Genomic DNA, 15,113 nt, shown 5'->3' with positions numbered 1-15,113 from the left:
ATACTTCTGCAGATTATTGCCATTTCCCAAACATGGCAGCTACAAAGACCACTACAGAGAGTCAAAACCCAGCAATCTGAAAATACGAGGGGCTGCTACTCAGAGGGAGCAGGAAGGACCTAGCTCTAAGTCTTAAAGAATCGGTGCCTCTTTGTACTAGTATAGCTTTTAACATAATACAAGGGTTTTCTGGTCTGTGATTAGAATTTCTAGGTCCTACTTTAATGAAAACAACAAAAGACAATGCAGTGTAAAAAATTTTCCCTTTCCCAGTATGTAATTTAATATTTTTGAAAAACATTGCTGTCAGAAGCTATTCAACTCCGCTGCTATTCCCCACATTAAATAACTATTGTGTTTCTGATGAATAAGGAATGTGAAAAGACCAAATCTTCACTGAATTCACAATTACTAAAAAATTTAATACTTACAGTTCAGTAAAATTCTTCCAGTCATCTTGGCTAATGGATGGTCTTATACCCTCAAGTGCAGTCATCAGATGGGACTGGGTAATAATGAAAGCGTTCTTGGCAAGCACTGACTGATTAAGGGTGCTGTCCTCCTTGAAAACAGAGCCATAAACAGACAACAAAAAATTACCACAGAAACATAGTTCCATGAATATCAGTAACTCTGGAATCTCCTCATTATATGTACAGACAAATATATTATAAATACAGTCACAACTTCCCCCCCTGCCTCCATATTAATAACACAGAACTAACTATTTAGTTATATGAATGTTAACATCTGGCTTATTTTTCCTCAAACTAGGTATTGTTTATCTTTGCTATTTTTGTTACATTATATTTAATATTATTGCAGAAATTATATATCCAAATACCCAGAAGTGTAGGAAACAATAGAAAAGTGTTAAGACTAAATAATCAAAAAAACTGCCATACTCCATTCTTGCTTCTGTAATTAGCTTTAACAGCATTGATTTCTGTCCTCAGGTGCTCTATTTGCTGCTCCTGGTTATTTTCCAGGGAGTCTTCTTGAGAAGCTGTTCTAAGCATTGAAGGTTGTGATGATGCTGTGTCTCTCTGAGTCACACTGGTAAAATCGTGAGTTACGGAGTTTGGTCCAGACAAACACAAAGAGCTCTAAATTGACCACAAGGAGAAATACATTAACTCATTATGGATCCAAAAGAGCAACGCCACCATTAAGATTTAGCCTATAATTCAGTACAAACTTGCCCCCACTGGCAAAAAGAGTACTTTCTCTTAAAAATATATCACATACATAACTTTTTGAACAAAAGATTTAGGTTAATGTGCCAAGGTGTTTGGGGAAAAGTACAGATTTGAAAATTAAGTGGTTTATGTTTGGAAAAAACCTAAATATTTTTGCAATGGCCTATCTCAAAAAGAACAAAGGTCTACTAAGTCCATTGTTTTATTTACATATGAAAATCAGTGGTTTGGAAATCTGGGCAAGTTTATGTAGTTAGCTTTGGAATGACTCATCATTTAAATATTCATCACCTCCAAATTCTCTGTGCACTTGATAACATATGCAACTTGCAAGTTCAACAACTTTAAGATATCAAAGTCCTCATAGCCTTGCTGAAGAACTTTCAGTCAGAGGAAAACCAAAGTCTCTAGAGATGCATTACTTGAACACTATCGTCTATAATGCCAGATGAAACATACAAAAGCACCTTAGTAGTCAGTAATTACTTCTCCAATGTCAAAATAAGTTATTTTTGGCTTTAAGAATCAATGCAAGCCAGTTTTGAAAACAAGAGTCTAACAACTTTGATAACTACTTTGATAACAGTTCTACAACAGATCTTGAAAATGAATGTCCCATGGATCACACGCAAACTCTAAAGTCATCTGTTCACCATAAGGAGCTTGGAGGCAGCATATTCTGTTTTGCTTACCTGGCAGCCAAGGGAGAGGATCTGGCCAGCTGATCACTATGCAGGTGCTGGGTAGCCAACCAGCCCATCCCTATCTGCAAGCTAGCCAGAGAACATGCTGCTTTCTGTGCAATGTGATACTACCACAACAGGAATTCTGCTTACTAAGAGCAACAATGGAAGCTAAGGTTTACTTCGGTTATTTACACAATTACTTGGTCAGATTATTCCATTAATGAACACTCTACTGGCAACTGAAAAATGTTTCTTGATTCTTAAGATTATGACTTAATTCTTGAAAGCTGGATGGTCATTGTTTAGTAATAAAACTAAGTTAAATTAAAAAAACCCACCAAAAAGTCAAAAACTGTTTTAGTAATAAACTTTGGAAGGCAACAAGCCTAGAGCAGACAGTAAGATCTAGTATGAATGCAGTTTGCCTGATTGTAAAGTATTAAGCAGTATTTTGGGATTTTGATTTTAAAGTCCTGCAAAGTTGCAGAGAACTCCATATTGTATTTTGTCAGATAACATCCTTCCATCTTCTTTGCCACTGTGGACCACAAGGTACAGGATGAAGACAGTTTGAAGGACAAAGCAGACATAAGTGTATTTATAAAACCATACCATTTGCCTAGTTCAGTTTTTCTGCTTCACAACTGAAAATTCAAAATATTGAGTAATTTACCAGTTCTGAAGGAGTTCCATTTCCCAGCTCTGATTCATAAGAGCTTCCAAAATAAAGACGATACATGTTGGATCTTGGATCTTCAGGAAGCAAGTCAGACATCTCTAAAGAAATAAGAGATTGCTCTAGCCCTGCTTCTCCATCTGTTGCTGAATCATCTGAGCCACTGCTGTGGTTTAGAAAAACCATGGAAGAGAGACTGAAGTCACTATCAGAACTAGAACCAAAATCCTGTGACAAAGAACAGAACATTAGCAGTGTTACCTCATAACTAATTGCAATCTGAAATACATTTAAAAATTTCATATGCAGTGTAAATGAAAGTATCAATTTACATTTGATTCTAGTAATCTGTCTTTCTCTGGGAGTACATTTCCAAATATTTTGCTAAGAAAAATCCAATGCCTTTAAGCAGAACCTCTGTCTTCATGCTAGAAAAATAATTTGAGGAGATAATTTTAAGGTTTTATTTGTTTGGTTTGAACTGTCTCACTCACTCATTAACAGCAAGTGTTGGGAAATGTCACGTACATTTTCTGTTGTAGCACTGTATCACTTCTGTCTCAACCATGCCCTCCAAGCAATTTAGTATCTTGTGTAAAGTGCTCTAGGAGGTTGTGGTGAGTCTACTTTTACAGTGCCTGATTGCTGTACTCATCTTTAGTCATAGCCGACACATTTTCAGTGCTGATGGGGAAATCACAGTTGTTGCTTTAGACTGGTGCCTGCAAACGTTTTTTGGTTGTACACCCCTACCAGTAAAAAATTTCTGAGCACACTCCACCAAATATATGCATATTTATTTATTTGTAGTTTATATCCATGTACTATTTGAGTTCTAATCTTTTCTTCCTGTACCTCAATGGATTGTCTTGTGCACCATGTAGGGTGGGTGCACACCACTCTGGAGACAACTACCTTAGACAATGGCCTCCTCTAATGACAGATAACCATCAGGTATCCTTACAACTACTTACTTACTGATGCTGCAAGTGAAAGGATTGTTAAGGAAGATATGCTGGAGATCCCTCCCAATACTGAGTTGCATCCCTTGGTAACAACGGGGGCAAAAAGAACCCAAGAGGTCTCCTTGCTTTTGCACCCCTGACCCAACTCTTCCCTTTGACCTCCGAGTGGTGGAAGCCATGCCCACCCCTTTCCAGCTAGCACCAGAAGACAGGCATGAAAAATGTGAGGAAAGGTGGCTGAAAAGAAGCTAAAAGAGGAAAGGATCTGTCAGTCACATGGGTATAAACCAAGGGTGGGATCCTGTACCTTGGAAGTGCAAGTATTAGCTGGTGCCTGGAAGATGAGCCAGACCAGGCCACTTCAGATATCACCATTCTCTTTCCACTTCTCTCCTGACCTCAGATCACACTGAATCTGTTGGAACAACTCCACAGAACCCACCAATTCCTTGCTTCCTCCATAATCCAAAATGTGCCACCTCAAAATTGAATTTGCTAGCTGCTCCTAAGAAACTCTGAGTGGGATCCCCCTATTGATCTGTCAGTCATTCCTCATAACAATGATAAACAGATTTGGCTTACATAAATCTATTTAACATTAAACACCTATCATAAAATGAAAAAACTTGTGTTTAAGAAGTATTTAAACTATTTGTTACATTATTCTTGCAGTTTTCTGCAAACATATTAAGATTTTAATCCTCTGTATATAAATATAGGAAAACTAAATCTTATTAAACATAATTTTGCTAAAAAAACCATGGATAAAATTAGTACTTTCAAACATATCAAGGTCAAAATAAAAAGAGGAGAGACTTCTTTTGTATCAGTTTTATTTACCTGTGTTAAACCTGAACCTAAATTAGTATGGATTGCCTCTAATTGGGCATTGTACAATAAAGCTTTTAGGTCAGCCCCTGTGAACCGTTCTGTTTTTGCTGCCAAATCCTGAAAGTCCACATCGTTTGCCAAGGACAGGGAATGACTGAGAGCATTTAAGATTTCATAGCGTGAATTCTGTAAAAAGGGAGAGAAAAAAAAAAAAGAAGTCAGTAAAGCAACTTGGTATTTTCCTTGTCCTGATTGCTAGATAGTGCTTTGGCCCTGTCACAAGCAACTTCCTATCTGAGGGAGGAAGAATCTTTTTTAAAGAAGATACTACCCTAGTAACATATAGGACATACTGTACAGTAATCAATCTTTAAAATATAGGCATACATTTTGTTACACTTTCTTGAAGAGCCTAAAAGAAACTGCACCAAATGCAGTATACAGAGAAATATATTTCTCTAAATATCCAGTTAATATCTGGGATTTTTATATATGAAATATATAAAAATATGAAGGTGAACTCTGCTACTCATATGTCCTTTTGCAAAGAAAAGTGTGACAGAAGTGAAAAACTTCTGTTTACCTGAACAATCATCTTCTAAACAAGAAATTAAAAAAAAAAAAAAAAAAAAAAAAAAAAAAAAAAAAAAATTGGGGGTGCAGGGAAAAGGAGTATATTTGTGTTCTTAAGGCACAGGACCATCTTCTTCATGTGTGTTTCAGAATTAAATGACGTGGTATTTGTTGTATGTGCCAACTAATCTGAAAGTGAACAGCACTAATTTTTTCTCATAAAATAGGGAATCAAAGACACACATTGTACAGCCTCAAAGGCCTGATCCAAACCCCACTAAAATCAATGGGAAGCGTCCCTTTCCTAACCAGTGACACATCTGACTTAAAAAGAGCTTGAATATTCCAAATTAAATGTGGGTAAAGAAGAGTGGGATCAACTGAATTCAGAATAAAACTGCTCTGAAAACTTCAGATAATTCAAGAGTTGGGTTGGGAATGGCTATGGTTCATCACTTCAAGCAAATAGCAGATCCACTGGACTCATAATTCAGAGAAAGATGCAGAACATGATAAACACTACCCCTGCATCCAATTTCTTTCTCCAGACTAATTTCCGTTTTTAATTTTTCTTTTTTTAAATCAGCTATATCCACAGGAATTTTGATCCTGAAGACTGTGGTAAACAGCCTTCTCTTTCCCCAGTTTCATGCAAACACATTGACACTAAAATCAGTGAATTTATACTGTTGTATAACTGCAGCTGGGCAATCAAGTCCACTTTGTCCAGGTTTGAAATGCCACTGAATATAAAGAAAATGAGAATAAAGCCCATTAGTTTTTTTTTACCCTTGCCTCTCATGTAAAATGCTTTGTTTCCTCACCTGATCAGGAGGTGGACAGTACAGGCACTTATCCAGTCGACCTGGCCTTAACAAAGCAGGATCAATCAAGTCTGGGCGACTAGTAGCAGCCAGCACATAAACCCCTTAGGAAAATGCAGAAAAATATCATTAACATCCGCTAAACTTTTGCATGAAAAGAAGCACACAGATGAATTACTACCTTGTAAGCCTTCCACACCATCTAACTGAGTCAACAGTTGGTTAACCACTCGGTCGGTAACTCCTGTGTTGTCGTGACCTCGGCGAGGAGCAATAGAATCAAACTCATCGAAGAAAACGATACAAGGCTTAGCTGCCTGAGCTCTAAAAGGAAAAAAAAGAGGCAATATTTAAATTCTGTTTAAGTTTGGGTCACAGGTAAAACTGCTTAGAAATATTAAAGGTAACTGCTTTTTGCTTCAGAGAACAGTTATCTTTAATGAGAGAACAGAAAATCTGTTTTCTGTAGAAATGAAGAGGTTCTGAAGAATTGGATTACAATGGAATCACTGGTCATTTTTATGACATACCTTGCACTCACTTTATAATTTCTGAACTACTCAACTGTGTTAATATACATGAAAACTCTAAAATCCAGTCACAGCAGATGAGGTCTTGGCTTATGTACGTCTAACACAAAGACTGCCTATGCTGTAAACTACAGGAGAAGCAAAGGCTATGTAGGATATGTTTATATTAGTTAGCATTGAGGGTCAGTAAGGGCAGATTTGTAAAAACAAAACAACCGGCACCAAGGACCTCAATACCAAGTCTAGTATGATCCTCTGTACTGAGCATTCATTACTAGTTGGAGCACACTTGACTGTCTCCTGGACACATCTGAAAGGAATTCAGCATGTGTTTTCCAAGACAGTTCTGTGATGTGAACCAACGCACTGTAAATGGAGAGAACTGGGAGTTCAGCTTCAAAAGCGCTCTCCTGATCTGAGCCAAAATGCTCATTTTTTAAAGAATGACAGTCAAGTTGAACTTGCCAAGATCTGAACATCTGGTTCGGCACATCTAATCATTTTGGATGCTTTTGTGATCTGATGCCATGTCTCTCCTAGGACAACAAAATTATTTCTTGGAGCTTCAACCAATAAAATTCATTGATAAGATCACAAATCTTTACAAAGCCAACCTGTTAAAGATATCTCGAACTGCTTGCTCACTTGCTCCAATGTATTTGCTGAGCAGCTCTGGTCCCTAAAAAAAAAAAATCAGAAAAGAACATTCATGATATATTTCTTAGTTTTAATGTGTAATTCAACATCAGCATAGATTTTATATACTAGAGCATTTTCTTGTAACCAAGAGAGTGGCATTTCTGAACAGAAGAGCCGAGGGGTCTAGATAAGCCAAAAGAAGCTTTTAAGCATTCCAACTTACTTTAAAGTAATAATTTCCATTTTACTACAACAGAACATGTGTTACAGTATCACAAGGCAATGGCTTACACTGTGTTTCAAAAATATGTTTAAAATGCATTGCACAACTTCATTGTCCAGTGGAATGAAAATTCAGGATCTTTTTATAAAAAATGGGAAACTAAGAACATCTAATTAAATTTTATAATTCTGCCTAATGAATAATTATACAAAAAAATCCCCCTCGGTAATAAAACTGTGAAGTTTCAGAAGTCAGATGGTGGGATATCCAGAGACATACCAAATTTTAAATGTGAGTTTCTTTCTGTGGTATTTTGCCCTCACAAGCACATACTCACAGGTATTATGTTAAGCTATTTCATTCACTTAATAAAATGAATCAATTAATCTCCAAAATCTTGCTACCTTGATGCTAATGAAATTCATTCCACTCTCTCGAGCAACTACTCCTGCTAACAGTGTTTTTCCTGTTCCAGGTGCTCCATACAGCAAGACTCCTGATCTCTGTCGTACAGGCAGGTTTGCAAATAATTCTGGATACTGGAAAAGAATTTCAACAAGACATATTCTAAAATATATAATTATTCTGCAGTGTACTGTAATATCACTGACTAGTGTTGATTTTTGTCTAAACAGAATGTGTCTAATTTCTTTTATCCACATTATTATCACAAGCGCTTATCTGGATTGTTGTTAGTTTACTTGAGGCTGAAGTGGTTTCCTAGGCTTCATAGGTACTTAAAATACAAACAAGTGGTATCTTCTGCCAAGAGGGAACAGGACAGAATAGGGATGCACTAGAGCTTTATAATGTCCATATTGGTACTTCTAAAGTCCTATTTTAATCACCGATTGATAAGATCAAATTACATAAGTATACCATAAAAGATTCTGTCCATTATACAGAAAACTGTTCAGTCATTCCCTGAAGACTGAAATAGATGGCTTATCTCAGTGCTGGAAGTTTTAACCAAGGCAGAAAGGCCAAAGTAAAATAAAGGGGAATTGATGGACTGGCATTTATCCAAAAGAGAATACTCTTCTAGCAGAAGCACTGCAGGAAACAGCTGGAAATGTTATTTTTACAGAGCCTAATCACAAACCCTGCAACAGAGACTGTAGCAAAGATGATGTTAGCAATACTGCGATATTCTAGAGCAACACTTGATCTGTACAAAAGCACAAGCTATTGCCTTTATATTTGGAAAAGAGAAGGAGAAGGAGAAAGAGTTTTCCAGTAGCTGAAGACTGGGAACGTATAAAAGTAGCTTAAAATCATACCTGTCATCTTTCTGTCAAATACCGTGTCACACCTTAAAAATAATTCTTCCCCTACTAAAATTATGTACAAAATTCAAGTAACTAATTTAAAAGAACAGGGTACCTTTGCAGGTAACATGATGGTATCCATGAGTATTTGCTTCACATCTTTTAAGCCACCAATCCTGTCCCAGCCAATGTCTTTAGGTTTATGAAGGTTGACATTTCTCAGAGCTAATGGAGTAAAATCTTTTAGAGCTTTCTGAAAATCCATAGTTGACAGATTCAATTCTGCTTAAAAAAAAAAAAGAAAAAAAAAGTCCTGAAAAAAAAAAGAACACACAGCCTACCAGTAACAGATTCCTCACAATATATAACAATTAAATACATTTTAAACATAAAACATAAAACCTGGCTTTTTAGTTCTGTATTACTCCACAGGTTCTGGATAACAGAAGTAAGAATATAAAATAAGAGATTTTGTTGTCAACATACCACCATTTTGAAATGCATTCTGGTTGGAAACACAGGCATGAATGGCACGATCAACCAGCATAGTAAAATCTCTAGCAACAAAACCTTCTGTTTCCTTTGCAATACACTGGAGGTCAAGATCAGAGAACTTCTTTATATCAGAATTCAGTTTCTTTTTTATTATGGAATACAGCATTTCACACCTTTGCTTCTGAAAAATAGAATCGTGCAGCAAGTGTATACTGAGTTTACTATTTATATGGATTTTAGAAATTCAGAAAGTAAATACATGAGAGTTACTAAAATTTCCTTAAATATTTACATGTCACCAAACCTTCAAATAACAAAATCTGAGAAGGCATGAACATAAACAAAAGTTAGTTTTTTGGGTGAATTTCAATAAATTCAACAGTTTTATAACTTTAAATGTTTACCTCGCCACAGCTATCTTAAATCCAACAGTAATAATGAAACAACCCTCCACCCCCAGATTCTACTGTTATACACCCATTTTTTCTGTTTCACAGGAAAAGGAACATCTTTCATTTTGCTGATATGAGTAGAATATATTTGAGATGAAATATATTGCATTAGATAAAAATAGATCACATAATTTGGTATCTTTTGAGATTCTGACTTTTCCAGTGATGTCTCATCCTTATTCATGTATTAGTATTAAAAATGATAAAAGCAGACTTGCAGGAAGTGGGAGAAAGCTATACTCTATCTAATGCAGAATCCCCGCCTCAGTGGCCTTCAACTGCTAGCCTGTGACAGAAGACAAGCAGGCAGGAACAACTCGTGTTAAATACAAATGAGTTGTCATGTCTGTGTCATGTCATTAATGCATGCACAGGTACAAAGTGTCTGCTTTCTCCTACAATGAAGTTATACTGTTTATTCTTCACTCTATCCTTCTTACTTTTCAAAATGGACTATATTCAAAAGTAGAGGGATATAATTAGTATAGAAAACCAGCTCAAAACCTTCCCATAGAATTACCATTCAGTTTTAATAACATTTTTAAAATACATGTTCTAGGGACATAGTTATTCCTCTGAGCAGTGAAAAAACACACTTAGGTTTAATCTCATTTATCTAACTGTAGTGACTTACATGTTTTTTCAAAGCTGCTCCTCTAGAATCCCCTTACAGGTAACAAGGAGACATGCATATCTCACCTATGTTACACAACCTGACTTGTTTTACGTTGAACTGAAATGTCCTCTGAATACACCCTTCTCTCGCCACTGAAGATGAGAGTGGGGCCAACTGGGAGTTTTCACTGGATTACTTATATCTGTCATTATAAAATTTTAAAAGAATAAAAGTTCTGAGGTATTTAAGTATCATGAAAGAACTTCTAAGATTTCTAGATTTTTTCTCATCTTTGGGTGTAACCCAATATTTTTGCAGCTGTTCCAGTACTGTATTTGAGGCTGCAGGGAAGGCAAACAACATTTTCACCATTTTACCTGAATTTACCTGATCTGGAGATCGGATACATTTGAAGCACTGAAATATGTGAGTTCCTTGAGCTGAAACCAGGGAAGGATGTAGGGAATGTTCAGACTGACTTGTGGCAATTAATGCAATCAAACTCCCCATGGAAATAATTTCTTTTATCAGATCTTTCAAAACTAAACACAGAAGACATTGCTCCATGAATTGTAAAATAACAAAATATTCTGCATTTCATAACAGACATTTCTACTGTACTGGAGAGCAGCAATAGGGCACACAAAATGTAACATCTTAATATATACTTGGTTTATTCCCATGTTTACAGGCTTTTTTTTAAATTTAAAAAAATAAAAGATGTATAATTATTTTTTCTAGGACAGTACATTCCATTAATAAAATGCCACCAGAAGTGCTCTTTAAAAGCTAAATTTGTAACATCACTGATGATATCTACCACAGGATATTAAATGTAGATTTTTTTTTTGTCCACTATGATCACTGTTGTAGAAATATAATTTCCTCCATGCAAACAAAAAAGGGAAAGCTATAAGAATTAAAATAGATGCTAAGCCTAGACAATAAGTGATCTAGGAAAAAATAATATGTGAAAGTCAAAGAAATTATGGATGCAAGGTAGATCTTCAAGGAATAACCTTTAAAACTCTAAACCTCTGTTGTATGCATTATACCTGTAAATAAAGTAATAAAAAACACAAACAATTCTGCAAGTAACGTAAGTGCATATTTTTAAAAAAGTAATGATAGTAAGATTTTCTGAACTTCAAAAGCAATTTAATAAAAAATTATTCTAACTCCCTCAAACTCAGCTAAGAAATGGAAGATATTCTTTGCTATGGCTTTAATTTTACATGAACAGAGTTGAATACAGCTAAAAAAATAAAGATATTAATCTTGATCATTTAAATTTAATTTAATTTTACAACTTATCACTGTCTAGATTCTAGGGAATAAAAAGAAACCATATATAGGATATCAAACTACAATTGATAATCTTATTTTTAAAATCTGTGGGTTATTACATTGTAAAATAAAACAGAAGTTCTACAAAGCATACCGAGTAGGGTGATAAAGAAGTTAGTACTCAGCTAAAAGAAGCTGGTTCTAAACATCAGTAAGTATCAAATTTAAGTATCTCTGTAATTATAAATAATAATTATGGAAAACAGGATCAATCTTAATTGTATATCAATTATAATACTGATCTTATCAATAATTATCAGTTAAAGATTCATCGGTAATTTGTAAGCAATTGCAACATATTTGAGTGCATGAACAATACGAAAAGGAACTGAGAAGCCTCTACCACTGGCAGTGGTACTGACAACAGGCACTACCACCAGCAGCAGTGGTGTACGTCATTGGCAATGACTATGCCAAGCTCCAGAGTGGATGATTTTGATTCAGCTAGTGGTCTACAAATGGTCTACATACCATATTTTGTGATTCCCTGCCATGCAATACCACATGGTCCAGAGGCAATAATGATACAGACAGAATTGTCCAGGTAGGACAGTACAATTCAGGTGCAAGAAATTCTAAGTTGCATTGTATTTTTATCCAGACACAGGTAGCACAGCATTACCATAAGCAAGTCTATTGCTTTGAACGGTTTCAGGACTGTTCTCATGTTCTGGTGTAGAAGGTACTCCAACAATGTGATCAAGATCATCCATCAAAAGAATGGATGGTTGTCTCCATGCTGCCTCTAAAAAAGCTTCTTCCACAATTTTCCTTACGTTTACTAATCTTTTTCCTAAAACAGAAATACAATTTTAATGACAAAACATATAAGGAAAAAAATCATCAGACTGACTACATCTTGCTCATGTAATATAACAATGTTTTGATTCGTGTAGCTTAATTTTACTCCCATAAATCCAGCTACCAAGATCAAACCAGAGTCAACAGTCAGTAAGAAAAGAGTCCACATCTTCTATCAAAAAAGTACTAGAAGGATCCACCCATCCTAAAATCTTTCACTAACTACTATAGAAGCCTACAGGTCTAATTTCTGGACAGTTAAAGACAGAGCAGTATCAGCAACGTTCTAAATTAGCTACTAAAGAGTCCTGCAGTTGGTAGAATTTCTGAAATTGAAGGACCTAGCTCTTTATCAATCTTTCCCTTTTTCTCTGGAGTAAGGAGCTTTGTAGGGACTTAAGCCAAAAGAGTATAGCCATGCAATACAAGGGCTCTGTAACAAAACAGCCAAGTATTCTGTGCCCCTGTAACAACAAGACTATTTAGGAAAGCCAGTAAATGAAAGAGTGAAAAAAAAGCCTTTTTTGTCCACTTCCGTCTTTGGTGCAAAATACTTATTTCGAACTCACAAAACCTAAGGATTCATCTCATCATCTATAGTCATGAGTGTTAGATGACTCTTGCCAACATACACTAGGTTAGTAAATATGCCATCATAAATCAGGTTTCAGCTGGTTGGTCGATTCTTCTTTGGTGCCTGTGTGATCCTTTCACTCAGTAATACAGGTATCCTTTAACACTTAGGATTTGTTAATATAACATTTGTTCCAGCTAGCACAGCTGAAAAAACACACAGTTCAACTTGCAACTTCTTCCTATTTTGTAACAATTAGAAATAAGCACGGCAAGCATGGTTTGAATTTGGTGGTGGTAAGTGGGACAGAAACTGACAAAAGCGTGAAATAAGCTTACGGCAGACGTATTTTCATCAGACTGTTAAAGATGCTCATTGCGGGGCATCAAATATCCTTGCAAAAGCAGTAATAATACTAGAAAAATTATTCAGACTAAATATAAGAACTTCATAATTGTGCTGCTTCATCATACAGCAAACATTTGAGATTAGAAAAAAAATTATCATACCTCTTAAAGCTTTACAATCAATTACTTCTACATGAGCATCCAGTCTATCAAATGCTTCTTTGCAGATGGCCTTTGCTAATGTTGACTTTCCACTTCCCTACAAAAATAAATGTGAGCTAATGTAAATTGACAGAACTAGTTCCTTCTGTTTCTGTGGAGTTTTTTTCACAGTATACACAGGTTAACAAGCTGGGAAAGCTGTATGCACACTAGTTTTATTCCTCACCAAAAGTATATATGTATTCTGTCTTTATATCATTTGGTAGAGACCAAAGCCCTAGAGTGAAACAAGTAGAAACAAATTCAGAGTGGATACATCCACTACAGATAGTGTTCTGATTCCACTGAGTTCAGCGTTAAGACATCTGTTAGTTTTAGTGGAATATGGTACTAAATGGATCACTGTAAGAGGCAACAGGAAAATGAGAGTATCAACTTCACTCTCACTTTATGTTAGAACACAGGAGAAAATACTATATTCTTATCTTCATTCAAATATTTCAGAGACAAGAAGTATTTATTATACTATAAACACAAAGTAGATTAATTCCCTAAGGCAACGAATTGAAATTGCATTGGTAACAATCTTTAACACTTAAATTATATATGTATTATATATATATACATGAAATATGAATATATTTTGATGAAGTGTGCATATAATGCATACACATATATATAATATAATGTTTTACTGAATTAACTCTAATCAGTTAACTGCTCTTTTTTCAGCTTGTTCTTTAATTCTTTGGAATTCACATGGTATCAAAGAAAACTAAGGAAAACAGCTTTGTAACTATGGAAAACAATCTGGGAGGGTTTGCAAGTAGAGTAGTGAAGTGTGTACCTTTCCTCCTGTGAGAAGCACCCCTCCACTTCGCAGTCCCACAGAAATAGCAGCAAGCTTTTGAGATAAAGGACGCCCCAGAAGACTGTGGCTTATGTGTTCAAAGGAAGATGTTCCTACTTTGTCCACTCCTCTGCAGAGCAAATAAAACATTAAATGGCCTAGGGTAGCATCAGTACACGCGATGTAAGTAGTAATCGCTCGCAGTATGGTGAAGTTTCAGTGCCGACACATTGTGACATACTTCACCTTTTCAAGAAAAAGCTAAAGACAATTCAGTCTGAAGAGACAGCACCTTTATTCTGCAGTGGTGACGCAAAGGATGCAGACAGACATTGCAGAACACCCCCCCCAATGTAAGGGTTATCTAGTCATTGTACACCATCCTAGCATGAGGTAGCTTTCAGAAGATAAGAGCTAACCATCTTTTGGGGCTTCATCTATTTGAGTGTCTGAGTAACAACCTACTAAGGAAGGTAACAAATTGGTAAAACATGGAGCATGTCTGGGTCAGAAAACTTCTCGGCCTTTTCAGAAATAAAGCAACATATAGTGCCTTTAAAGACATCCTTATCCTTCACTGGTCCTAAATCTTTGTGACTTTTGACACAATAGTGCTCCTTTCAGGCCCACAAACAGCAAGGCTATCAGTTTTGTATTTCAACTTTAAACAAAAATGTTGTTCCATGAGAAATAGAGTAAAGAAACAAATCCTGGTTTCTAACATCCCTACCACACTACCCCCATATCAGTTCCCATTCCCTCTTCAATAATAATATCCTCAGTTGCCTTTCACAATGCTGATAGCATATTATCACAATGCTCCAAGTCTCTCATGTCCCCTCTGCCCCATCCCTACTTCAAGTTTGCTACACAATACCACTGTCTTCCCTTCTACTAACGACCACAGCTTCACATATTACTAATTTATTTGCTGGGAAAGAGCCAGCATGTCCTATGGCTAGTTCCAGACTACACCTCTGCCAGTGGCAGAGTAGCCAGAATAACCCAGCAGGTTAACCAAGTAGCTGTTGAGCTTATATTGCACATTTTACCAG

The 15,113-nt window shown here is 35.9% G+C and overlaps 1 protein-coding gene across 3 annotated transcripts in view; it reads right to left on the bottom strand.

The window, feature by feature from the left end:
- Positions 1-15,113, bottom strand: part of PEX1 (peroxisomal biogenesis factor 1) — a 32,475-nt gene that overhangs the window by 5,337 nt on the left and 12,025 nt on the right. For 2 of the 3 annotated variants that reach the window (XM_030010312.2, XM_030010313.2), the window contains 14 exons: positions 14,056-14,188; positions 13,209-13,305; positions 11,947-12,117; positions 10,365-10,519; positions 8,901-9,090; positions 8,530-8,696; positions 7,551-7,685; positions 6,899-6,963; positions 5,936-6,078; positions 5,755-5,858; positions 4,367-4,543; positions 2,559-2,789; positions 906-1,106; positions 432-562 (listed from right to left, as the gene is read on the bottom strand). In XM_030010312.2, the coding sequence (XP_029866172.1) occupies positions 432-562; positions 906-1,106; positions 2,559-2,789; positions 4,367-4,543; positions 5,755-5,858; positions 5,936-6,078; positions 6,899-6,963; positions 7,551-7,685; positions 8,530-8,696; positions 8,901-9,090; positions 10,365-10,519; positions 11,947-12,117; positions 13,209-13,305; positions 14,056-14,188 (2,100 nt within the window). The remainder of the gene's footprint in view (positions 1-431; positions 563-905; positions 1,107-2,558; positions 2,790-4,366; positions 4,544-5,754; positions 5,859-5,935; positions 6,079-6,898; positions 6,964-7,550; positions 7,686-8,529; positions 8,697-8,900; positions 9,091-10,364; positions 10,520-11,946; positions 12,118-13,208; positions 13,306-14,055; positions 14,189-15,113) is intronic. The other variant, XM_041122705.1, reaches the window with a different exon arrangement.

Source organism: Aquila chrysaetos, chromosome 3 (genome assembly GCF_900496995.4).
Source record: "Aquila chrysaetos chrysaetos chromosome 3, bAquChr1.4, whole genome shotgun sequence".
NCBI classification, from domain to species: domain Eukaryota; kingdom Metazoa; phylum Chordata; class Aves; order Accipitriformes; family Accipitridae; genus Aquila; species Aquila chrysaetos.
Note: the sequence above shows the minus strand (reverse complement) of the source record. Positions and strands in the feature narration are given on the sequence as shown.